The 27,409-nt window shown below is 38.3% G+C and overlaps 1 protein-coding gene across 2 annotated transcripts in view; it reads right to left on the bottom strand.

Moving 5' to 3' along the window:
* Positions 1-27,409, bottom strand: part of KCNT2 (potassium sodium-activated channel subfamily T member 2) — a 436,080-nt gene that overhangs the window by 151,788 nt on the left and 256,883 nt on the right. For both annotated transcript variants that reach the window (XM_056110603.1, XM_056110604.1), the window contains exon 14: positions 23,732-23,840. In XM_056110603.1, the coding sequence (XP_055966578.1) occupies positions 23,732-23,840 (109 nt within the window). The remainder of the gene's footprint in view (positions 1-23,731; positions 23,841-27,409) is intronic.

The following is a 27,409-nucleotide window of genomic DNA, read 5'->3' as shown; positions in this document are numbered from 1 at the left end:
GGCACGCGCAGCTAGAAACAGCCCCTAGACAGCCGGTTTTCAACCCCTGATCTGCGTGGGACAGGCACAGAGGCCCAGCTCTGGGCAACAAAGCTGAACGGCTCCAATTCCAACAGGTACAGCCCGCCCCCAAGGGCCTGGGTTCCTCTCTGGGCACGCGCAGCTAGAAACAGCCCCTAGACAGCCGGTTTTCAACCCCTGATCTGCGTGGGACGGGCACAGAGGCCCAGCTCTGGGCAACAAAGCTGAACGGCTCCAATTCCAAACAGGAGACATTCCCAACTCCTCGCCCAGTGCCAGGGACTCTTTCCGGAGCCGCGGCCGCGAAATATTTTCCCACTACATATGCCATAGGAACCATAAGCTAACTTCTTAGATGGAAATTTCTCTATTTTAGCTCAGCCACTAGAAACACAGTTGCCAATAACTCATAAGCCTATCTTAACTCACACTGCATATCAAGCAGAATAGTAACACTGAACGTGAAGGACTAAACCACACCTCTCACAATGGTAAAGCAACGCAAAAGCCCACCAAACATTCATATTGAAGAGTCTAGCCCAGATGACACCAACAGTACTGTAGTGTTAGACAACCTCTCTGACAAGGAATTCAGAAGGGAGCTACTTAGGATGTTTAGGGAATTAAAAGAAACAATGGAAAGCAATGCCAATAGAAGACAAGAGGATCTGAAGGCAGAAATGAGGAAAATGCAATCAGAAATGTCAGACCTGAAAAATCTCATAGGCGAATTGAAAAGCTCAGTGGAAGGCCTCAGCAGCAGAGTAACAGCGGCTGAGAACAGAATCAGTGAGCTCGAAGATGAAGTTCAGAGACTCTCCAGAAAAGAGCAGAAAATGGAAAAGAGACTCACAATTCGGGAACAGATGGCAAGAGAAGATCGTGATGAAGCCAAGAGGGGTAACATAAGAATTATTGGAGTCCCAGAGGGACAGGAAGAAAACCTCGATGAAGAAGAAACTGTCAAAGACATCATTGCTACAACATTTCCAGAGCTGAAGAAAACTTGTGACCACATTCAGGAGGCCCGAAGGGTACCAGCTAGAAGAAATCCGAATAAAAATACCCCAAGACACATTCTGATCAAAATGACCAAAACCTTAGACAGAGACAAAATTCTGAAAGCAGCAAGATCGAAGAAAGAAATCTCTTACAAAGGAGCATCCTTAAAATTCACAGGTGATTTTTCTGATGAAACCCTCATGGCCCGAAAACAGTGGTGGGACATAGTAAAAAAACTCAATGAAATAAATGCCTCCCCCAAAATACTTTTCCCAGCAAGACTCTCATTCATAATAGAAGGAACAACACACAGTTTCACAGACAAACAACAGCTCAGGAACTTCATAGACTCAAAACCATGGTTACAAGAACAACTAAATGGGCTACTTTAAGGCAAGAAAGGCCCCTCAAATACACCAAATTTTAACAGAACAATGGGACAAAATCCCATAATAACAATCTCTCTCAATGTCAATGGGCTAAACGCACCAATTAAAAGACATAGAGTGGCAGGATGGATTAGAAAATTGAACCCAACATTCTGCTGCCTGCAAGAAACGCATCTCAATAGTCAAAGCAAACACAGACTCAGAGTCAAAGGCTGGAAAACAATCCTACAGGCAAACAGCTCCCATAAAAAAGCTGGGGTAGCCATCCTTATATCAGACCACATCAATTTCAGAGTGAGGAAGGTCATAAGAGACAGTGAAGGCCATTTCTTATTGATCAGAGGATCTGTACAACAGGAAGAACTTACAATAATAAATGTATATGCACCTAATGAGAGACCAGCAAAGTACTTAAAACAACTACTCATAGATTTGGAAAAAGACATCAAGAGCAACACAATACTAGTGGGAGACTTCAACACTGCTTTGTCACCTCTTGATAGATCAACCAGACTCAAGCTTAGCAAGGACATACTTCATTTGAGGGAAACAATGGAAGAAAGGGACTTAGTAGATATATACAGGACACTTCATCCACAAAAAGCTGAATACACATTCTTCTCAAGCGTACATGGAACATTCTCCAAGATAGACCAAATGCTGAGCCACAAAACATGCCTCCATAAAATTAAGAAGGTAGAGATTGTATCAACAATCTTCTCAGACCATAATGCGCTGAAATTAGAAATAAATCACACACAAAAACAGACAACTAAATCAAACACCTGGAAATTAAACAGTGCACTATTGAACAACGAGTGGATTAGACAGGAAATCAAAGAGGAAATCAAAAGATTCCTAGAAACGAATGAAAATGAGAACACGAGTTACCAAAACTTATGGGACACAGCAAAGGCTGTGTTAAGAGGAAAGTTTATAGCTCTACAAGCATTCCTCAGGAAGGAGGAGCGAGCACACATAAGTAACCTAACCTCACAGCTTAAGAGCTTGGAGAAGGACCAAAAAAAGGAGCACAACCCGAACAGGAGAAAGGAAATAATAAAACTCAGAGCAGAGATTAACGAGATGGAAACCCAAAAAACAATCCGAAAGATCAATGAAACCAAGAGCTGGTTCTTTGAGAAAATTAACAAGATCGATAAGCCTCTAGCAAAACTCACAAAGAAAGGGAGAGAGAAAACCCTAATAAACCGAATCAGAAATGAAAAGGGGGTCATTACAACAGAAACCACAGAAACTCAGAGGATCCTCAGGGAGTACTTTGAGAAGCTTTATGCCACGGAACATCAAAACCTCGAGGAAATGGATAAATTCCTAGACTCCTACAGACTCCCAAGGCTGAACCAAGAAGACCTGGAATACCTGAACAGACCTATCACCATCAAGGAAATTGAAATGGTAATAAAAAGTCTCCCCAAGCACAAAAGTCCTGGCCCGGATGGATTCACTAGTGAATTCTTCCAAATCTTTAAAGAGGACTTACTCCCAATGCTCTTTAAGCTTTTCCATGAAATTGAAATATCAAAAACACTTCCAAACAGTTTCTACGAAGCAAATATCACACTGATACCAAAAGCAGACAGAGATACCACAAAGAAAGAGAATTACAGGCCGATATCCCTGATGAACACAGATGCAAAGATCCTCAACAAACTACTAGCAAATAGAATCCAACTACTCATTAAAAAGATCATACACCATGACCAAGTAGGATTCATCCCAGGGATGCAAGGATGGTTTAACATTCGGAAATCAATCAACATAATCCACCATATCAACAAAAGAAAAGATAAAAAGCATATGATCATATCAATAGATGCAGAGAAAGCATTTGATAAGATCCAGCACCCCTTTATGATGAAAACCCTAGCCAAAATGGGTATAGAGGGGACCTTCCTCAACATAATTAAAGCCATCTACCACAAGCCTACAGCAAGCATCATCCTCAATGGGGAAAAACTGAGAGCCTTCCCTCTAAGATCAGGGACGAGACAGGGATGCCCACTCTCTCCACTGCTGTTCAATATAGTACTGGAAGTACTTGCAATAGCGATTAGGCAGGAAAAAGATATTAAGGGCATTCAGGTAGGAAAGGAAGAAATCAAGCTCTCACTATTCGCAGATGATATGATACTCTACTTAGAGAACCCAATAACTTCCACCAAAAAACTCCTAGAAACAATAGACTCGTATAGTAAAGTTGCAGGTTATAAAATCAATACCCAAAAGTCCATGGCTTTCCTATACACAAACAGTGAGAGAGAAGAAAGCAACATGAAAAAAACAATCCCATTCACAATTGTGCCCCAGAAAATCAAGTACCTAGGAATCAGCTTAACTAAGGAAGTAAAGGACCTGTACAAATAAAACTACAAAACGCTACTTCAGGAAATAAAAGAGGACATGAGGAAATGGAAAGATATCCCCTGCTCATGGGTCGGGAGACTTAACATTGTCAAAATGGCAATACTACCGAAAGCATTGTATAAATTCAATGCAATCCCTATAAGGATACCCATGACATTCTTCAAAGAAATGGAGCAAACACTCTTGAAATTTATATGGAACAATAAGCCCCCACGAATAGCTAAAGCAATTCTTGGGAAAAAGAAAATGGGAGGAATCAACCTCCCGAACTTCAAACTGTACTACAAAGCAGTAATAATTAAAACAGCATGGTACTGGAACAAAGGCCGAACTGCAGACCAATGGAACAGGGTTGAATACACTGACACCTCTCCTCAATCATATGCTCATCTAATCTTTGATAAAGGTGCAAGTAATGTGAAGTGGAGTAAGGAAAGCCTCTTTAATAAATTGTGTTGGCATCACTGGACGGCTACATGCAAAAAAATAGGCTCAGAACTCTGCCTAACACCATGTACAAAAGTAAGATCAAAATGGATTAAAGACCTCAACATCAGACCAGAAACCATAAGGTACATTGAAGATAAAGTTGGCAAAACCCTCCATGACATTGAAGCTAATGGTATCTTCAAAGATGCCACGCCACTGGCCGAGCAAGTGAAAACAGAGATAGATAAATGGGACTATCTTAAACTAAGAAGCTTCTGCACCTCCAAAGAAACAGTGACCAAAATACAAAGACAGTCTACAGAATGGGAAAGGATATTCACCGAATACACATCTGACAAGGGGTTGATATCCAGGATATACAAAATACTGGTTAAACTCCACAAGAAGAAAACATCCAACCCCATCCAAAAATGGGGCAATGAAATGAACAGAAACTTTCTCAAAGAAGAAATCCGAATGGCAAAAAAGCACATGAGAAAATGCTCTACATCATTAATCATCAGGGAGATGCAGATCAAAACCACAATGAGATACCATCTCACACCTCAGAGACTGGCCCAAATTCAAAAGAACAAAAGCAACCGATGCTGGCGTGGATGTGGCGAGAAAGGGACACTCCTTCACTGTTGGTGGGAATGTGCACTGGTTCAGCCCTTCTGGAAAACAGTATGGACGATTCTCAAAAAATTAGAAATTGAGCTCCCATTTGACCCAGCAATACCACTCCTGGGAATATATCCCAGAGAGGCAAAAATGTATAGTCGAAGTGACATCTGCACTTGTTTGTTCATTGCAGCCCTCTTTACAATAGCCAGAAACTGGAAGAAACCTGAATGCCCAAGAACAGATGACTGGTTAAAGAAACTTTGGTACATCTACACAATGGAGTACTATGTAGCTCTTAGAAAAGATGAAGTCATGAAATTTACATACAAGTGGTACAATATGGAAAGTATCATGCTAAGCGAAATGAGTCAGAAAGAGAGGGATAGACATAGAAAGATTGCATTCATCTGGGGGATATAAAGTAACAAAGTATGAGATTAATACCCAAGAATAGCTGAGATCAGCACCAGGAGGATTACTCCATAACTTAGAGGCCAGCCGGGTATCCTAGAGGAAAGGGCTATTCAGATAGAGAAGGGAGCACCAAATAAAGGATGTTTGGAGGATCCTCCCAGGAGGGGAGATGCATGTCGAAAGTAGACTATGGACTGAACATGTTTGCCACTCAATGCCTCTTTTGCAGACCACAACACCCAAAAGGAGAGAGAGAACACAGGGGATTGCCCTGCCACAGAGACGGGGGGATGGGGGGATGGGGGTGGGAGGGATATTATCCATGGTGGTGGAAAATGGGCACTGGTGGAGGGATGGGTATCTGATCATTGTATAATTGAAACCAAAGCACAAAAAAATTGTAAATCTACAACTTTAAAAAAAATAAAATAAAATAAAGAGGGAAAAAAACAAAACAAAAAAAAAATCTACAACTTTAAAAAAAATAAAATAAAATAAAGGGAAAAAAAATATCAGAAATCCAAAATCGCGCAGCCACTATTGCAGCCACGCAACTTCAGATGGTCCTACAACCAGCTATAGAAAACAAATTATTTCACTATGCCTTTTCAGCAGTTCTGATTGTTGGGTGGAAACTCTAAACAATAATGGCACATCTTTTGTCGAAGTGATGAATGTAATCAAAGTAGATAGAGAGTTAAGTAGAAATCATCTGGCTCACAGGCATTGGGAGGGGTGGGAGGGGGTTATATTGGGGTCCTTGGTGGTGAAAAATAAGTACTGGTGAAGGGAAAGGTGTTTGATCATTGTATGACCGAGACTTAAACCAGAAAGCTTTGTAACTCTTCCCACAGTGATTCAATAAATAAATATAAAAAATAAAGTTAAATTTAAAATTAAAAAAATAAAAATAAAAAAAGTAAAATCTCAAAAAAAAAAAAAGAAAGAAGACTGAAGCCCAATTCCCAAATATCTATTAGCATTATATTTCAGCCATATTTTTATTCACTTTGGTAGCACTGCACTGTAGCACTGTCCTCCCATTGTTCATCAATTTGCTTGAGCGGGCATCAGTAACATCTCCATTGTGAGACTAGTTACTGTTTTTGGCATATCAAATATGCCACAGGGAGCTTGCCAGGCTCTGCCATGCAGGCGGATACTTCAGTTTTTTATCTTTGATAAATGCCTGAGTAAACTTCATTGCAGAGAACTGATATTGTGATATATGGAATAGGTGTGACTTGTTCTGTTGATAGAAATTCAATTAAAATGTGTCCTCTTTGAACTAGGAATCTTGTATCCTAGAACCTCACTGGAGGTCAACATATTGTCTGTACTTATACTAGGACATAGGCATCATCTGAAAGCATTACGTTATCAATTTTATACCTCCCAGAAGCTCAATATAGTCTATCACCTCTTCCACTTCTTTTTCATTGACTAAAGCCTCTGGGGTTTTTATTTTGCTTGCTTGATTGTTTTTATTTGTTTTCTTTTTTTCCCCTCATACCCAGCAGTATTTAAGACTTACACCTGGATCAGCACTCAGGGATCACTGCAGGCAGGCTTAGGAAACAATTAGGAGTGTCTGGGACAGAACCATGGTCAGTCACATGCAAGACCAGTGCCCGATCTTTCTCTTTGACCCCTTTTTTCTATTTCTTTATCATGACTTCAATGAAGTCTCAAGGGAAAGCAAATAAAGGAAATGGTTTCTAGGCTGCTTTAAGCTAGAGGCCTCAATGAATCATCTTTAGTGCATCAGATGCTTATTGAGCATCCATGCTGAGAAAAGCAGTAATATATGAATGAATAAGACATTTCTCTATCTTCAATGAAATGTCAGCCTGTTAAGTAGCTAAAGTAAATACAAAAGAGGACTACAAGGCACGGTCTGGCAGAATATAATGAAATTTAAGGTGAGTTCACAGAAGTTAGATATCACATTAAATTGGTGGATTTAATATTCAGGAGAAAAATTTTTGAATTAACAAAATCATCTAAGAAGGCAAAGAAATGAATTCAACATAGAGAAAATGACATTGAGAAAAAAAGATGTAGAAGGCGGAAACCACAAAGTATATTTAGGAATCATGCTATTTGGAGAATATATGACTATGAGAATCACGGGGGATAGAACATAAAAATAAATTAAAGCTAGAGAAGAGAGGGCTTCACATAAATAAAACAGAAGTGTTTGGATCTAATTTGATAATAAGTGATGAGCATTTCAAACAGGAGACTGCTAGACTAGCACAATATCCAGATTTCTACAAATGAAAAAGAGTATCATTCCAGTTGACCTTTCAATATATATATCCTCAGAAAATATTTCTCATATAATTAAATTCATTTTAAAAATACTTAACAAACTATTTCTGTGATTTTCCAGTATACATTAGTTGATATGAAAGAAAGATTAGAGTGAGTTTCATATGGATGTTCTTTCCCTTTCTTGCAATTACTTCCATTCAGATCTCCAACTATGATTTTTAAAAGTCATTTTTCTCATCAAAGAAATAGATAAAGAAATATCAGGGACATATAGATAGTACCACATCATTTGAATTTCCATCTTCAAGTCAACATGCTTGTAAGAAATCAGCAGAACTTTGTGCATAACAGAAACAGTAAAAATTCATGAATGTGCTCCATAAATCCCATGATATTCCTTGATTCCATGGCTACCATGAGTGCAATAAACCCACCCACCTCCCATTAACATTTTCAAGTTCTAGGAACCCAAAATACTTAGTAATGAGACTTTATTTGGAAATAGAATCTTTAAAGAAATGAATAGGTTAAAACGAGACCATAAATATGAACCCCATTTCCGTGTGATTTGTATCTTCTAAAGGAGAAACAGAAAGACACACTGGATATAAGAGCTCCAAAGAGGAAAGAATGGAAAAATGCTGGGACAGAAAAAAATCAAATTACCCAACACCCTAATTTTTGATTTCTATCCTTTAGTGAAAACAATGAATTTGAATGTCCATTTATTATGTTGCTCAGTCTTACTGTTTTGGTGGTCTTTGCAAACTAAAAAGTGGCCAAGAGAATAGAACAGCATTAAGTCAGTGTAAGGAAAACAAGTGAGAACTATGTCTTATGAGGTGAAAAGGATAGAAAGAATGGGGAGGAAGCCTAAAGGAAAAAAAGAGAAAGGGGTTCGATCATTGTATAACTGAAACCCAAGCACAAAAATTGGTAAGTCTACAACTGTACCTCATGGTGTTTCACTAATAAAATTTTTTTTAAAAAAGGGGGGATGTTAGCTGAAAGCAGACTATACTAGGCATGATTTAGCATAAAATTACTAATAGGCTGATGAAACTCCCACGATACAACACCCCCCCCCCCCCCGCACTTAACACACACACGCACAAAGTATTTAGCTTGGTACCTTACCTGTCTCCATATTTCTCATGGATCTTTCAATGACCTAGTATGTTATTTGGAGAAGCCTATGAAGACACTCAAATGATCTGACTCAGTAACCTCCAAGGGTTAGAAGAAGTTTCATTTCAATGAAAACGTTTTTCAGAAAGTTCTGTGGGCAGGTGGGGGCAGATATATGTCTTAGAACACAATGTCTTGGGTTTAAGCTGAATCATGAAGCCAGGTTGTAGATAATATCAACTATTCAAATGAAGAACATCAGGGCTGGAGCAATAGCACAGTGGGTCGGGTGTTTGTCTTGCACGTTGCCAACCCAGGTGTAATTCCCAGCATGGCATACGGTCCCCTGAGCATCACCAGGGATAATTCCAGAGTGCAGAACCAGGAGTAACCTCTGAGCATTACCAGGTGTGACCCAAAATTAAAAAAAAAATCCAATGATGACCCTCATTTGAAAAGTGGAATGTTACAGTCCCTGGGAAGTATATGAGACCAATAGAAACATGGAATTATATCTTTGGACACATGACCTTCTTCCATCCTGATGCCATAAAGCAGTCAATAGGTTGCACAAGGAATGAGAAAGAAACATAAGGTTTGATTTTTAAAAAATCCGGTATTTTTAAAAATTTGACTGAAAAATATACACCTTAGACTATTACTAGAACTGGAAGGGGGCTTCAAATTTACAAAAATTCTACCAAAGATTGGAGGGATAGTTCTGGGTTAAGACACTTCTCCTGCATACAGTTGTTCCCTGTTAGATCCACCCCACTGCATATGATCCCCTGAGAATCTTGAGAAGTGATTTCTTCATCCCAGACAGCAGTAAGCCCTAAACACTACCACATCTGGCCCCAAAACAAACAAAATGTTCCACCAAGTGAAATTCAAGATGGATATTCCATGTGACAGTTGAAATTCAACAATAAAATATATCAACACTAAAAAAAATATTTCACTTAAAAGGAAAATCCAGTACCTTTTGTCCTCAGGGGCACTCTGCTTTATCCACCTACAGAATCTGGATGCTGAATTTAATTTGCCAAGTTACAAAATATAATTCTCCGTCACAGTTTTGCACTGTGAAATTTCTAACAGAGCTAAAGATAGCTCCCTGGAGCATGTTCCCCTCTCCCTATGGTTTTCTCCTCTTCTCCCAGAAATCATCATTAATTTTGAGAAAGTTTTATTTCTGCTTTCATATCATACGATTCCAGAACTCTTTGTGACCAACTCAGTATTAAGAGGAGAATGACTCCGTTTATCTTTTCCTCTCCTCCCTTGCTATCCTCTTTTGTTCCCACCTTTATTCTGTTGAAGATAAAGCATTGGGTTTACAATTCCTCTTTTTAAAACTGAGACTCGATGGACACAGAAACATAATAAACAAAGAGTGTCTCATCTCACAGCTAAATTTCATAAGAGGTCACTAAACTAACAGTTAAAGCAAATGAGAATTCCTGCACGGTCTAGCACAAATCCTTGAGGTATGTCTGTGATTAGGCTCCAGGTAGGGAGGTTCAAGTTGCCTGACATTTGACTTGCTCTTTGATTTGTTTTCTCAAATATATAATCTTTTCTTAAAGAGTTTTCTCCATGTAATCTAATCAACAGTCAAAACCCAGGGACTATGAACTAAAAGCTCCTGGAGGAGAGTGCCACAGAATTTCCTGGACATTATATTCTATCCATAACAAGCAATACAAAACAAATTGTGTAGCATTGTCTTATTGGCAGATTTGAGTGGTGGTGGGACTGGTGTCGAAATATTGAATGTAACTAAAGTAAAGAGAAAGTATGGGGGAAATTGTCTGCCACATAGGTAGGGAAAGGGTTGGAAACGGGGAGGGGGTGAGGTTTAGGGGGGAATACTGGGGATTTTTTGTGATAGAAAAGGGGTGGGTGTTTGATGATTGTATTACCAAAACTCAACCATGAAAGCTTTGCAACTCTATCTCACAGTGAATCAGCAAAAAGGGAGAAAAAAGAATAACAATAAAATAATAAAATAAAATTGACATTCTGAGTAAAAAAAGTAAAGTGAAATTAATGACCAATTCAATCAGCTTAATCAATGGCTGAATAAATAGCAGTACTCTTACATTATAAAAAAACAGCATTTCCCAATCTTCAGTACATAATTTGATTTTTTTTAAAAAAAGCAATGACATTCATCAAAAAAGCATTATTAATTGTATCCTGGAAGAAAAATTTAGCAGTTGTATGAAATACCAGAACTCCTTTTTTAAATACCATGCACATAAATTAACCACAGTACATTTTTGCTTGATGTGTTTCTAGAGTACTTGCAGATTTCACAAAACTATTAAGAAACCTCTTGAGGAATAATTATTTGAATGAAAATTTCATCTCATTTAAAATGTGCAAAATCATAAACTCTGTGAGAAAAAGCCAAGGGAGACCATCTCTCTATACTTTTACTTGTACTTGGTTAGAAAGATGATAAAATTTTGCAAGTTAGGCAACAACCATGAATAAAGGTTTTTTATTTTTAAAGATGCCAATTATTGGGGCTGGTGCGATAGTACAACGGGTAGGGTGTTTGCCTTGCACGCAGCTGACCCGGGTTCGATTCCCAGCATCCCATATGGTCCCCCAAGCACCGCCAGGAGCAATTCCTGAGTGCTTGAGCCAGGAGTAACCCCTGTGCATCGCTGGGTGTGACCCAAAAAACAATAAATATATAAATAAATAAATAAATAAATAAAGATGTCAATTATTCTGAAACAATGGGAAAAACTTGAGCTTGTGTTCACATGTTCATTTCATTTTTCAAAAGGCATCGCAGCAGAGCGCAGATGGGTAGTTTCCAGATCTCATTGATGAAAATAACATACTTTCCCAGTGAGTTAATAAAGGACTTCTTATGAAATAACCACCCTGGAGAAGCATATTTACAAAATTACAACTTTTTAAAATTGATGCTGACAGAATATAAAAGCAATTTTGCATCTCCCTTACTTCTAAAATGGACTTATGGAATGTAGCACAGTCTTAGATTTTTTTCTGTCCATGTAAGATTCTTAAAATATGTCTTTAGCATAGATAAATTGATTTACATTGACTCTATTATGATCATGAGAACCAAAAATATATTTGAACATATGGTATTGGATACTTTCATTATTTAAATCTATTTGCACCTATTATTCATTTACAGTTATCTGATCTATTACTTTATCTTTTATGCTTGTTTTCTACATTTATCATTTTATATTTTATTGCATTTAATTACTCACTTTTATTTCAATTATTTTCAAAATTATTTCTGCATATAAACTAACAAATAATTACAATGTGAGTCTTTAATATGGACTTAATATTTTATGTCTGCTCTGATACTATTTGCCTACAAAAATCTTTATGACTATACTATAAATCCTTGATAATTAAATTTCTGTCATTATATGAATTAGGATCCTCATTTTAAAGTTCATTCATTCTGCTTTTAAAAAATGTTTCAAAAAATTACTCTTAAGAAAGATATACATATAATTTCACTTTTTATTGCGTGGGGGCATGTCCATATGTTATTTTCTCTAAATATAATCAAATAAAGTAAAACACTTTTATTCTTTTATAGCAAATAAAGCACTTAAAAATTTTGGCATAAGCTCTGAAATATTAGAGTTTTTTTTTACTTTATCATAAATAAAATATATTATTTCAGTTATCCTGCTTTATCTTTAAACCATATATTCTGCTACAAGCAAACTGTCTGTTACAAGAACTCAAAATAATTATTTTGATGCACATAGGACTTAGTTAACTAGATCTAGATGAATTTATTCAGATTCATGGCTTTAAGTGGTGTTCATAAGACCAGAATGCTAGTGCAGTGGGTAGGGCATTGGACTTGCACACAGACAATCCAGATTCAAAACCTGGCATCTCATATCATCCCCCAGAGAACCACCAGGAGTAATTCCTGAGTGCAAAGCCAGCAGGAACTCCTGAGCTTTGCCAGGTATGATGTCACCTCCCAAAAAACAAACAAACAAACAAACAAAACATAACAAAAGAAAACAATGGCATTCATAGGTCTATGCAAGCCAAATTTATATCTTCACTGGAGACTTCTATTTTACCTTCAGATTGCATATTGGACAAAGTTGAGGAGTCTAACAAGAATCTTAAAGTTTAAATTATTAAGAGTACAAATTCTAAATGGTTCAGAATAAAACCTAGACACCTATCGTTAACTATAACAAATCAAAATTGTATTTTTTGGTTGTGCAATTCAATTATCAGCAATTGCTTTGAATTTGTCTCATATTCAGAAAGTCGACAAAGCTTGACAACAATGCTTTCAAATTATATCTCCGATTGAAATATGTCTCATCATTTCCACACTAAAGCACTTTTCCTAACTTGATTTAAAATTTCTGGTTTAGATTTATCCCAGATTCAATGCATAGTTCCTTGCTTTTACTCAATAAAAAAGCTAACATGTTTGTCTCTCTAATTACAGACTTCATTACACTCTACTCATTGTCTATTAATAAAATTCATCTTCTACTCATGGCAAAATTCTTATGACCTGTAATAGCTTACATCCGCTCGTTCCTTGTTTCTTCTTGGATATCACATTTTACTACCTTTCCGGTGCCTCTCCTCTACTTATTCATCAAATGATGCTCTTGAGCCTCAGTTTCACTTTTCCCTCTGCCTGGAAAACTTCATCTGCAAAGCTACCTTAACTTGACCAGGTCACTAATCAAATATCAGCTCTTTGATGCAGACATGTATGACTGCATCAGATAAATAGAACTCATTGTTATATCACTTCATTTCACATTGTTCTTTTCTGCCTTCTTTTTCATGTATTACCATCTTCTAGATATCATATGTTTTATGCATTATTATATGTATATGTTGCATTAGAATAAAATTATCATAATGAAAATAATTTTTGTTGTTTTCCCCCCAAAATAACTAGAATAAATATGTCATTCAAATCTGTAGTCAATAAACAAATGTTCAATAAATTACTAATTTAATAAATTATAAAGGAACAAATGAGAAATTACCTATAAATCTTAAATTACCTATAAAATCTATTTAGAATTAAAATGATTGGATTTGTAATCAACTCTGTTAATTGGCTTTACCAGGCAATGAATCAACAATTTATACTAGTCAAAATGCTTGTCAGTGCCAGAGAGTACAGAGATGCTTGTCTTGAATGCAGCCAGCACGCATTCGATTCTGAGTAATTTCTGAGCATCAAGACAAGAGTAAGGCCCGAGGATAGCCAGGTATATCCCCAAACCAAACCAAAACAAATAGGAGGAGAAAGCATCAGGGAGACTTACATGGACTATTACTGATCTTGCTAGGGAAATAAAAATAAAATAGAAGAAATAGGCAGAAGGATGACATAAGCAGAGGAATAAACAAGTGTACTCAAAGATAAGATGCATGAAACTATCCAAAGAGAACAACAAAAACAGGAAAAAAGAATTTTAAGATATGAAAAAGAAATTATAGATCTATGGGAGAGGCTAAGTAGAAATAACTCTGAATTACAGAAACCCTAGACAAGAGGAATGAGAGATGGGAAAAAGACTCCACTTGTCTTGTTTTATCAAATTGCCCAGATTGAGGGACTTAGAGGTCCAATAGGATAAATCCAAATAAAAACATTAAGAACACATCATAATTGTCAATATTCCAATATTGACTATCCTGACAGCACTAAGAGCAAACTGAAAAACTGTCTAAAAGGGAGCTATCAAAAAAACATCATATAGATTTTTCAAATGAAATCTTACAGACTAGAAGGAAATGATATCTATCTAACACAATGAAGAAATACAGAATAATTTCAAAAGAGATTATAACATTTTAAAAAATTTCATTAGTAATATATCAGTGTTCTGACTTCTTTATATTTCCATCAAAACTTACCATCATCTGCTCTTTGTACCATAAATATTAATACATATTTACTAGCCACTCTACCAATCAGGAACATTTCATTTTGAAAATTGTTTAATATAATTTACATTATAACTCATTAATTTTTTAAAGTAGGAGTATTGCTATTTATTCAGCTATTGATTTAGGCTGATTGAATTGGGCATAAACTCTACCTTCTTTTTTTCTTTTTTATAAATTTATTTATTAAATCACCGTGAGAGCAGTTACAAAGTTTTCGGGTTTAAGACTCAGTCATACAATGATAAAAGAACTGCCCCTTCACAGTGGCCATTTTCCACCACCAAAAACCCCAATATACCACCCCCCCACTTCACACCTACCTGTGGGGCAGATGATTTTCACATTACTCTCTCTCTTTGATTTCATTCAATATTTCGACCCCAGACACACCATTATTATTTGGGATTTTAACCCAACACTCAGATATGCTGAAAAGGCAACCATAGACAATTTGTTTTCTATTGCTGGGTATGAATAACATATGATGTTGCGTGGCTGCGGTAGTGGCCACACAATTTTGAAATTCCGAAATTTTAACAATTAAATCATGAGGGATTTCTGCCAATACCTGCTGGGTTCAGAGATTTTTTTCCTGAGTCTCTGGAATCATGGCCATTAAGCAGCTTGATTAGGAGCCAGAGAGGCCATTTGTGGGCGATGACTTTTGGTCTGGTTAGGGTGGGGAGGAAAGGGCTGGCTCCACCCCCATCCTATGAGACTCCATGTGTCCCATCTGGGACCCAAACCTGACTGTCCAATGGCCTCTGGATGATGGTGACCACTGAGCCGCCAATGGGGAGCAGGCATAGGGACAGCAACCTTTCCCTCCTGGGGTGGCCCAGGACCAGTAACCTACTGCAAAGACTGGACACATCTCTGCAAAAAGCTGCTGGGTTCCGAGATTTGCTTCTGAGTCTCTGGGATCATGGCCATTAAGCAGTTTGATCAGGAACCAGAGAGGTCTTGCCTCCAATTATATAGCTGAGCTGGAGGTGGTTTGTGGGTGTGTCTCCCAGATACCTAAGTTTTGGCTTTTTACTTTCTTGGTAAATTTGGCCCCAAGTTTTTGGGGTCTGGCCAAAGGCACAGCAGCAATTTTAGGGTATTTAGAAGTCTGAAGCCACCATCAGGCTGCTGATGCACTCGCCTAACAGGTACAGACTGACCTGCTGGCAGCACCAGCAGGTGCTTAATTTATTTATTTTTAATGAAACAAATTGATTGGAGTACATTTAAAAAAGGTTATTTTTTTAAGGGTCACTACAATTCTCATTTAATGATACCATGCAATTTGTTCATCGGGGAATATTATGTGCCAATAACAATGTTTACTAGGAATTAGATAATATAATTTGTCTATGAGTAGTGATTCCTATTAGTGTTAATAAGTCTCACTTTATCATTTGTACAACAATGAAGCTGCATTAGATATTCAGATCTAAAGCTTTATGATTCGTTGGCAACAACAGTATGAATGTGATCATTTCTATGAAAGATTGACAAATTAGTGTTAAAAGTTTCTTAGTATTTTATTTAATTTCATTATAAGTCTGAGTGTTTTCAAAAAAAGACAGTTTTATTTGTGATTTGGCTGCATCTTTCTATTGCATGAAACAAAAGCTTATAAATCTACAGAGCAAAAATATTTTTATTTAGAAGTTTGGGAAAATAGTTCCTGGGAAACTCACAATCTCAAAAGAGCAAAAACATACTTTAAAAGGAAGATAGTAAAGATTATTTGAAATACTACTGGGTATGTCCAATTTCTCCTTAAAACCTTGGTCCAGATGGTTTTCCTCTAACACACACAGGTGTATGAACCGTGGTGGGACCAGTACCCTCCTCAGTCACAAAAGGAAACCCTGCAAGCCGCAGGAAGCACTTGCACTGTCAAGTGATAGCCCTCATGACATCCCTCTAAAATCTAACCCCCAAACTTTGTGAGTGTCAGCACAACAATGTGACTTTATTTATATTCTATCTTAGAGGTACAAATAAACCCAGGCATCAAATCTCTGCACCTCCCCATAACTCACTATAAATACACAAAGACATCCTAACTGTAGGTTCTTAGCCACACAATAACAGACAAGAAACAAATCCAAACCGCAAAGGTCACAATGTAAAACAACACACAAACCCACCAGATGTTGCTGAGCGAAGTTGGTGAGCGAAGTTCCCAGCCCAGATGACCCAACCAAAACTATATAACTTCTCTTTCAAAGAGTTTCGAACGGATCTGTTAAGGATGCATACAGTAGTTCAAAGAAACAATGGAAGACACTGCAATAAAATACAAGAATCTAATAGCAGAAATGAGAAAATACAAATGAAAATAAGTGCAAGCAGAAATGACAGATCTGAAAAACTTGGTAGGTGAAATGAAAAACTAACTGGAAGACCTAAGGTCAGAAACAAGAATAACTTTTCCTGAGGACAGTCAGTGATCTAGAAGAAGAGGTATAGAAAATCTCCAGAGAATAGCAGAAGATGGAAAAGAGCCTAAAAATATACCAACAGATGATAAGAGAACACAGGGATGAATTCACGAGGAACAACATAAGAATTGTTGGGTTACCAGAGAGGCAAGAAGAAAACTCTGATGAAGATGCAGCCATCAAAGTTATCATTGCTGAGAAGTTCCCAGAACTGAAGAGTTCAGGAAACCAAACAGGTACTAGAAAAAAGAAATCCAAATAAAAATATTCCAAGACACAACCTAATCAGAATGAGGGAAATCATAGAAATAGAATACCGAAAAGAGCAAGATCAAAGAAGGACCTCAATTGCAAAGGAATCACAATGACGATCATCCTGTCTTTCGTCGATTGCCTCAAGCAGGCCCCAGTAATGTCTCCTTCGTCCTAGCCCTGAGATTTTTTAAAAAGTGCCATATTCAAGGCTCTTTCAGAGTTAGGAGAATGAGACCCATCATTGTTACTGGTATTTGGCATATTGGGTATGCCACGGGGAGTTTGCCAGACTCTGCCATGTGGGCAGGTAACATTGGGTAACCTGCCAGTTTGTCCAAAGTAAGAATGAGATAATAAGATGTCACACGGCCGCAAGTGCTTCTGCGTACTTCCGGGAGCTGAGTTTTATAGTCTCTGGGTCTTGGCCCTGGTGAGGATAGCCAGGCGCAGGGGCAGAAGACTCTGCGCTGTTCTCTTCCGGAAGCTGGGTTTTATAGTCTCTGGGTCTTGGCCCTTGATGGGATTACACGGCGCTGGGGGTCATATGGTGGTTGTGACCCCTGCCTACTGGAAGGTAGAGGATCTGGGTGGAAGATGCTCAGCCCCGATCCAAGCAGGCTTGGAGATCTCAGCCCCGGGACCCGCATGCCTTTGTTCCTCTACCGGTGCCTTCATGTGTGAGGAGAGTAGTCTCAGCATGATGGTGGCTGGTTCTGGAGGTCTTTGGTTGCCAGAGCTCTATTCAGGGCGGGGAGTCTCCTGCCCCTGCGCCTGGCTGTACTCATTGGGGTACCTTAGAGGGGGCAGGTTGAGTTTCCTTCTCCGCCCCGAACAGAGCTCTGGCAACTGAAGACCTCCAGAAGCAGCCACCACCATGCTGAGACCACTCTCCATATGCATGAAGGTACCGGCAGAGGAACAAAGGCATGTGGGTCCCGGGACTGAGATCTCCAAGCCTGCTCGGATCAGGGCTGAGCATCCTCCACCCAGATCCTCCACCTTCCAGTAGGCAGGGGTCACACCCACCATCTGACCCCCAGCACAGTGTAATCCTATCAACGGCCAAGACCCAGAGGCTATAAAACCCAGCTCCCGGAAGAGAACAGCGCAGAGTCTCCTGCCCCTGTGCCTGGCTGTCCTTGCCGGGGCCCCTTGGAGGGGGGTGGATTGAGTTTCCCTCCCTGCAAAGGAATATTCTTATGAATTACAGCAGACTTAGTAGGTAAAACCCTCTGGGCTCAAAGACAGTGGTGGCCTATAGTAACAAAACTCAATTAAATGAACACCTCGTAATAAACACTTTACCCAGCCAGACTCTCATTCAGATTTGAAGGAACAGTAAACAACTTCTAGATAAACTACTCAGGGACTTCATAGTCTCGAAACGACTTTTACCAGAATAAAACTAAATGGGCCACTAAACATAAGACAAACACCACAAATACAGAAAACTCCTGGGGAAAGATGTCACAAAATCCCATAACAATAAACTTTCCTAATGTCAACAGGCTAAATGCATCAATTAAGAGACAGAGAGTGCAGGATGCATTAGAAAATTGAACCCAACAGTCTGCTGCCTGCAAGAAACACATTTGAACATTCAGAGAAAACACAGACTCAAAGTGAAAGGACGGAAAACAATTCTTAAAGATACCCCCCCTCACCCCTACAAAGCGGGAGTGGCCATACTAGTATTGGAGAACACAGTCTTCAGGCTGAAGAAGGTTATAAGAGACAGTGAAGGACATTTTTTAATGATCAAGAAATCTACACATCAGAAAGAACTCACTCTTAAATGCACATGCATCTAATAAAAGACCAGCAAAGTACTCAAAACAAATTCCAATAGATTTGAAAAAAGACACTAATAGCAACACAATAGTAGTTGGGGACTACAACACCGCTTTTTAACCTCTTCATAGATCAACTAGGTTAAAACTCAGCAAGGAAATACTTATTTGAGGGAAGAAAGGCAAAAAACCGAGTTAGTATTTATATATATAGGGCTTTCCATCCCTCAAAAGCAAAATATACATTCTTCATCAGTGCACTTGAGACATTCTCCAAGACAGACCACATACTAGACCACAACATAAACCTCTATAAAATTAAGAGGATAGAAGTTGTATCAACTATTTTTTCAAGCCATGATGCACTGAAAACAGAAGTTACTCACACTCAGAAACAGAGAATCAAATCAAACATCTAGAAATTAAACAGCTCACTACTGAATAAACAAAGGCTTAGAGAGGAAACAAAGAGGAAATCAAAGATTCTTGAAAACAAAGAAAAATGAAGACATGAGTTACCAGAACATGTGGGACACATTAAAAGCATGTTAAGAGGAAAGTTTATAGCTCTACAAGAATTAATCAGGAATGAAGAAAGAGCCCAAATAAATAACTTAATTTCCAGATTAAAATCTTGGAAAATGACCAACAAAAGGAGCCCAACAAGGCAGGAGGAAGGAAATAATAAAACATAAGGCATAAATAAATGAGCTGGAATTCCAAAAAACAATCTGAAATATCAATAAAACTGAGACCTATTCTTTTAGAAAACAAAAGTTATAAAACACTAAGGAAGATTCGCTAAAAAAACAGAGAAATAACCCTAATAAACCAAATCAGAAAAGAAAAGGGGGACATCATAATAGAAACCACAGAAAAAAAAATTTTTGCTTTTTGGGTTATACCCTGCGATGCACAGGGGTTATTCCTGGCTCATGCACTCAGGAATTACTCCTAGCAGTGTTCGGGGACCATATGGGATGCTGAGAATTGAACCCGGGTCGGCTGAGTGGAAGGCAAACACCCTACCTGCTGTGCTATCGCTCCAGCCCCCCAAACCACAGAAATTTATAGGCTCATCAGAGATTACTAGGAGAAACTATGTCAAGAAAAAAGAGAACCTTGAAGAAATGGATAAAATTCTGGGTTCCTATAACCTTCCAAGGCTGAACCAAGAAGATTTGGAATACCTGGATAGATCTATCACCATCAAGAAAATTGAAATGGTAATCCAAAGTCTCCCCAAAAACAAAAGACCTGACCCAGATGGTTTCATTAACGATTTTTTTCCAAATCTTTAAAGAGGACCTAATCCCAATCCTTTTCAAGCTTTCACAGAAAACTGAAGAAACAGAAACATTCCCAAACAGTCTTTCTGAGGCAAATGTTTCCATGATATCAAAAGCAGACAGAAAAAGAGAAACATAGACCAATATCCCTGAGGATTATAGATGCAAAGATCCTCAGTAAATACTAGTGATATGAACCCAACAACATAAAAAAAATCATACACCATACCGTAGCACTGTAGCACTGTCCTCCCATTGTTCACCAATTTGCTTGAGCGGACACCAGTGAGGTTTCCATTGTGAGACTTGTTGTTACTGTTTTTGGCACATCGAATACACCATGGAGAGCTTGCCAAGCTCTGCTGTGTGGGTGGGATACTCCTGGTAGCTTGCCGGGCTCTCCAAGAGGGATGGAAGAATCGAACCTGGGTTAGCCACGTGCAAGGCAAATGCCCCACCCACGAGTCTATACACCACAACCAAGTAGAATTCATGCTGAGGAAGGAAGGATGTTTTAACACGATAAGTGAAAAATAGTACACCATATCAATAAAAGAAAAGATAAAAACAACATGATTATAACAATAGGTCTTCTGCTGCCAGAGCCCTGGTCTGGGCGGGGAGGGAAATTCAACCCGCTTCCCTCCAAGGGGACCCGGCGAGGACAGCCAGGCGCGGGGGCAGGAGACTCTGCGCTGTTCTCTTCTGGGAGCTGGGTTTTATAGTCTCTGAGTCTTGGCCGTTGATGGGATTACACGGCACCAGGGGACCAATTGGTGGACGTGACCCCTGCCTACTGGAATTCGGAGGATCTGGGTGGAGGATGCTCAGTCCTGATCCAAGCAGGCTTGGAGATCTCAGTCCCGGGACCCGTATGCCTTTGTTCCTCTGCCGGTACCTTCATGCATGTGAAGAGTGGTCTCAGCATGGTGGTGGCTGGTTCTGGTGGTCTCCTGCCCCCGCACCTGGCTGTCCTTGCCGGGGCCCCTTGGAGTGGAGTGGGTTGAGTTTCCCTGCCTGCCCCGACGAGGGATCCAGCAGCCAAAGACCTCCAGAACCAGCCACCACCATGCTGAGACCACTCTCCACACACATGAAAGTACAGGCAGAGGAACAAAGGCATGCGGGTTCCGGGACTGAGATCTCCAAGCCTACTTGGACCGGGGCTAATCATCCTCCACCCAGATCCTCTAAATTCCGTAGGCGGGGGTTACACCCACCAAATGGCCCCCTGGCGCCCGTGTAATTCCATCAACAGCCAAGACTCAGAGACTATAAAACCCAGCTCCCGGCTTTCCTATATGCAAACAGTGAAAGAGAAGAAAGTGACATGAATAAAACAATCCCATTCACAATTGTGCCCCGGAAAATCAAGTACCTAGAAATCGGCTTAACTAAGGAAGTAAAGGACCTGTACAAAGAAAACTACAAAACGCTGCTTCAGGAAATGAAAGAGGACATGAGGAAATGGAAAAATATCCCCTGTTCAGGGATCGGGAGAATTAACATTGTCAAAATGGCAATACTTCCCAAAGTATAAATTCAACGCGATCCCTATTAGGATACCCATGACATTCTTCAAATAAATGCAGCAAACACTCCTGAAATTTATATGGAACAATAAACCCCCACGAATAACTAAAGCAATTCTTGGGAAAAAGAAAACGGGAGGAAATCTACCTCCCTAACTTCAAACTCTACTACAAAGCAGTAATAATTAAAATAGCATGGTATTGGAACTAAGGCAGAGCTGTAGACCAATGGAACAGGGTTGAATATACTGACATCTTCCCCCAAGCATATGACCGTCTAGTCTTCAATAAGGGGGCAAGAAAAGTGAAGTGGAGCAAAGAAAGCCTCTTTAACAAATTGTGCTGGCAAAATTGCATGGTTACATGCAAAAAGGTGGGCTCAGATCTCTGCCTAATTCCATGTACAAAAGTAAGATCAAAGTGGATTAAAGAACTCAAAATCAGACCGGAATCCATAAGGTACATTGAGGAAAAAGTTGGCAAAACCCTCCATGACATTGAAGCTAATGGTATCTTCAAAGATGTCACGCCACTGGCCAAGCAAGTGAAAACAGAGATAGACAAATGGGACTATCTTAAACTGAGAAGCTTCTGCACCTCAAAAGAAACAGTGAACAAAATACAAAGACAGTATACAGAATGGGAAAGGATATCTGTCAAATACACATCTGATAAATATGAAATATGATAATGAAAAGCTTTGTAACTGTGTATTTTACAGTGCTTCAATAAAAATAAATAAAATAAAAATTCAGTTTGAAACAAACAAAAAACTTCAACTATTTTTAAAGTTTTAAAAATTTCATTTCCTATTTATTTCACCTGTCACTCTATTTAAATAATGATTTTTGATTTACTAAGTTTAATTGATAATAAACATCAATATGTGGGCTGGAGTAATACTATGGCAGGAAGATACTTTCCTTGCACACAGTCAATTCCAGATTCAATCACCAGCATCCCATATGGTCTCTCAAGCACTACAAGTAGTAATTCCTGAGTGCACAGCTAGGAGTCACCCTGAGCATCACCAGGTGTGGCCCCAAAACAAAACAAAACAAACATCATAGAGGAATTTACTTTAAATTTGCACGGTTTATCTAAAATATCAAGTATGAAATGGGAAAACAAATAAAATTCTGTTTATCCCCTGTTTCATTAAACAGGAGTGATGATGATGTTTACTTATTTTCCTTAATCAAATCAAAACACCCTGCTAATTTATGAAATTCTATCAAAATTTATAACAGCAAAAGGTTCTGGTGGTATTCATTTCCCCCACTTGCCTTGAAATGCACATTTTAAAACTTATTTCTTTCATAATACATTAACTAACATCAGTTTTTCCTATCATTCTATAATGACAATATCATTATTTTGTGGTTAATTGTTACTTATAGCTTTAAGATGAAAAACTTACCTCAAGATGAAATATGCTTATATTTTATACTAGACACTATCACACTATAGGTTTTATTAAGTCTTATTTGTTGGGAATTAATCCAGAAAATAGAAACCATACCTTAATAGTAGAAGGACATGGACACTTAGAATTTAAGGTGAAAATTATTGTCTCAAGATTAGTTAGAAAAGATGGCAAATAGTAACTTTCTGTGTTTGATGACTTAACAGCAAATATTTCTAGCTATTTATTAATGTTTGTAAGATGAAGATAAAAAATACAAACATATATATCTAATTGACTTAATATACTTCTAAATCACTTAATTGCACTTATTCTTTTATAATTCAAAATGCATTATCTTAAAGAAAAAATATACTTACTGCCCTCTAGAGGTATGAACCAGTAGTGTGATAAGTGTAGAGGTTGCTGGGCATATACAGTTTAAAGCTAACATGGCGTATTTAAACTCTTCTTCACAAACAACATGATCTGTTTAAAATAAAATAGGAAAATTAGAATAATTTACCTTGGAATAATAATAGCAAGCATAATATTAAAATAAAACGTGAATAAAATTATTAAAGATTCAACATAAACATACTCACTTTTAGAGATATTTTAGCATGTGCATCTTACTCCAAGGAAAAATACTCGTAGGAGCAAGAATTAGCTATGAGTTAAGTGGTAAAGAGCGTGTGTGTGTGTGTGTGTGTGTGTGTGTGTGTGTGTGTGTGTGTGTAGAGGAATCTTTAGTTCTAGCTTCAACAAATTAGCAATCTTTGGCAAAATGTTTACAGTTTCAATGCTTTATCAATACAGTGAGATGAGATACTAGGGTGTGAGGTTAAAGTAAAATATGAAAAATAAATCAGACTATATGAATTCTCCTTTATTTCTGACAAGTCTAGAGTATGGAATGTAACACTGATTTAAAAGAGCACTGACTTACCAAATGCATACTCATATAGAACAAGGACTTAAAAAAACACATTGTAAAGCATGTAGCAAATTCAGTACAACACAAACAAGTACAGCTTCGATCAACAAGAATTAATGACACAATAAACTTTCCTAAAATTCAATTATTCTTTTACCTCAAGACCTAATGTTCAGAAGATGAGTATGTCTCAGCTGGAAAAAAAAATGAGTATGAGTGAAATTCATCTAGAACACTGGCGAGCTGGCAATGATATGTGGACTGGAGCTGGGCCTCTCTGAAGAGGGTGCTATTCTAACCAAGTACATTATCTTTATGCAGAAATGAAGGCGTCTGGGCCACAGAGTCAACTTTCAACAGAAGCCATATTTAAATAAGTGATTCAACTGTTGTTTATTTTGGGAAAAACCCTTCCCTTCCCAAGTAAACACATAGCTGAACTTAGAAATAAAGACTATGTTTAAGCTTCTATGGAAACAAATGTACTTGGACAGGAAACAGCAGTTTTAGTTAAATTAAGAAAGAAGTCGAATTTATAAATGAGACAGTTCTATAAAATGAGCACAAACACCATATAATTTGTGCAAAAACAAATCGAAAGGTTACTTAGGAAACAGTCCAGCAAATGTTCTTGAAGACAAACATTCACCTTAGTCATGTTTTTAAATTTTGAGTCAAACTATGAAAGGGCCTGTTAATGTTTTTTCTTTCTTTCATTTCCTATTTTTTTTGGGAGAGGTGTTTGCTTTTGCATTTTAAAGAAGAAAGTGGGGTTCCTTATTATAACTCAAGGCATGCAAAAAAAATAAACAAAGGACTGCTTATAAAGTCCCTACTTTCCAATGTTTTCTCTTGTATAACAACACAGGAGGGCTCCTATGTGATGCTCAGAGGGGTCTGGCGTACCACTCCCAGTGATACTAGGACAACCTATCTAGCACGTGGGTCTGGCAACATGGGACTACATGAGACTCAGCTGTGCAAGGGACTACCAAGGACATGCATAGTTGTGCTTGGGGGCTTCCAGGGCTTTACCCCACACTGCTCATGTGGCGGAGCATAATGAAATGAGGGCATTGCACATATAAGATATGCAAGATATGTACTTTGAATTACCTCTCCAGTCTCTTGTATAAAGCTTTTTAGGGGATTTATTTGGGGTGTCAAATCCAACGATGCTCAGAAGTTGCCCCTGGCTCCGCTCTCATTAATTACTCCTAGTGGTGGTTATGGGGGAGCATATGGGATTCCAAGAACTGAACCCAGATCAGCTGCAGGCAAGGAAAATGCCTTACCTGCCGTACTATTGCTTTAACCCTGATGATATTTATAAATACATAATCGTGAGACTTAAAATTCTGCAGGGCTGAAGTGATAGCACAGTGGTAGGGCATTTGCCTTGCATGCGCCGACCTGGTTGACCTAGGTTCGATTCCTCTGCCCCTCTCAGAGAGACCGGCAAGCTACTGAGAGTATCTCGCCTGCATGGCAAAGCCTGACAAGCTACCCGTGACGTCTTCGATATGCCAAACACAGTGACAAGAAGTCTCACAATGGAGACATTACTAGGCCCACTTGGGAAAATTGATGAACAACAGGAGGACAGTGGACAGTGCAGTGCTAAAGTTCTGCAGGAATTCTAATTCCATCTTTGAATGTAGAGAAACATTCCAAAATAACATTACCTCAGTATTTTAATGATAATTTTTATTTATGAAAGATCATTCTGTGAAAATAAAGTAACAATGCTGCTAAAAGCAAAATGGTTACACTCTGTCATGATGTGGCAATAAAACCATTAATTTTAAGACAAAAATCAGAACATAAATGCAGTAATTAATGTATTTCAGAGTTTTTTCAACCAATTATGAATACGATGGATACAATTAGGATACAATGCATCCCTAGTAGACAGGACATTATTAGGCATGGTAGCTGGTAGCTATCAGGATCACTAACTGGCTGACACCATTGCCCCATTATTCATCCTCTCTTTTCTAATAACAGAGGTTTATTTTCCCCATTCACACTCAAGATGGACATGATTCCATGGTTCTCTGGGCACAGATGACAGTTCCTAACTTCTGATACCATCGTATGACTAGATTTTGCCCAACCTTGGAATTTATTTTTGCAGACAAAAACTGTCCCAAAATGCTTTCCCTTTTACTGGTGTGACCACATATGTGGCGAGAGCAGAGAGACAAAGATAACTCTGGCAAATATCAAATCTGTCCAGGCTTTCTTTCCCTCCTGGTTGAGAAACGAGCTTTCTTTTTCCAAATTAAATACATGACATCTTGTATTTTCCTGTTGAAATGTAAACCAGAGGCCAAAGAGATAACCTAGGTGTTGAGGCCTTATATTCAGTAGGCACCAGTTAATCCTCACAGGTACCTCATTTGGTTTCCCATTCACATTCAGGAGTAAACCCTAATGTAGCTCCAAAACCAAACCAAACCAAATAAATAAATTATTTCCATTTTCCATAACATGCACAGACTCAGAGAATTATGTTAAATAAGACATGAGACACAGGAAAATATTATTCCACTCATATAAATGATAAAGAACTGAGCAAACATGCAAAACATAGAGAAAGCTCAATGGGCTAAGCATGCAGGTTTGGAGGGCGAGGCTCTAACCTCTCAACACACACACACCTGATAAAAATCAATTAAGCAAAATCTAAAGCCTGAAGAATAGGGTTGGGATGTGGAACAGACAGAGAAAGTCTAGTGCTTTACTGATCGATGACAGATGGAAACTACACTTTACGGTAGGCATACTATGTTATGTACATGCTGAGTTGTGAAGTTGCACATACAAAACTTAAAATTGTAAATCAATATTAGAGAATGATTTACAGTAACAATAATGTCAGAAAATTACATAAGTGGTCAATGAATCAAGATATAACATATACATAATAGACTAATCCTCAACCTTCAGAAAACATGAAGCTTCCTATTTTATTATAATATGAATAGATCTGAGAGGTGTCATAATAAGCGAAAAAGGAAGAATAAGAGAAAACTCAGATAAATTCAGTCATTTGTAGCATGTAAAGAAACAAAGAAGAGGCCAGATAGTACAGTGGCTAACCTACATTCAATCTCTG

This window comes from Sorex fumeus, unplaced genomic scaffold (assembly GCF_029834395.1).
Source record: "Sorex fumeus unplaced genomic scaffold, SorFum_2.1 ptg000010l, whole genome shotgun sequence".
Classification (NCBI taxonomy): Eukaryota; Metazoa; Chordata; class Mammalia; order Eulipotyphla; family Soricidae; genus Sorex; species Sorex fumeus.
The sequence above is the reverse complement of the archived record's forward strand: the minus strand, read 5'-3'. Positions and strand labels throughout refer to the sequence as shown.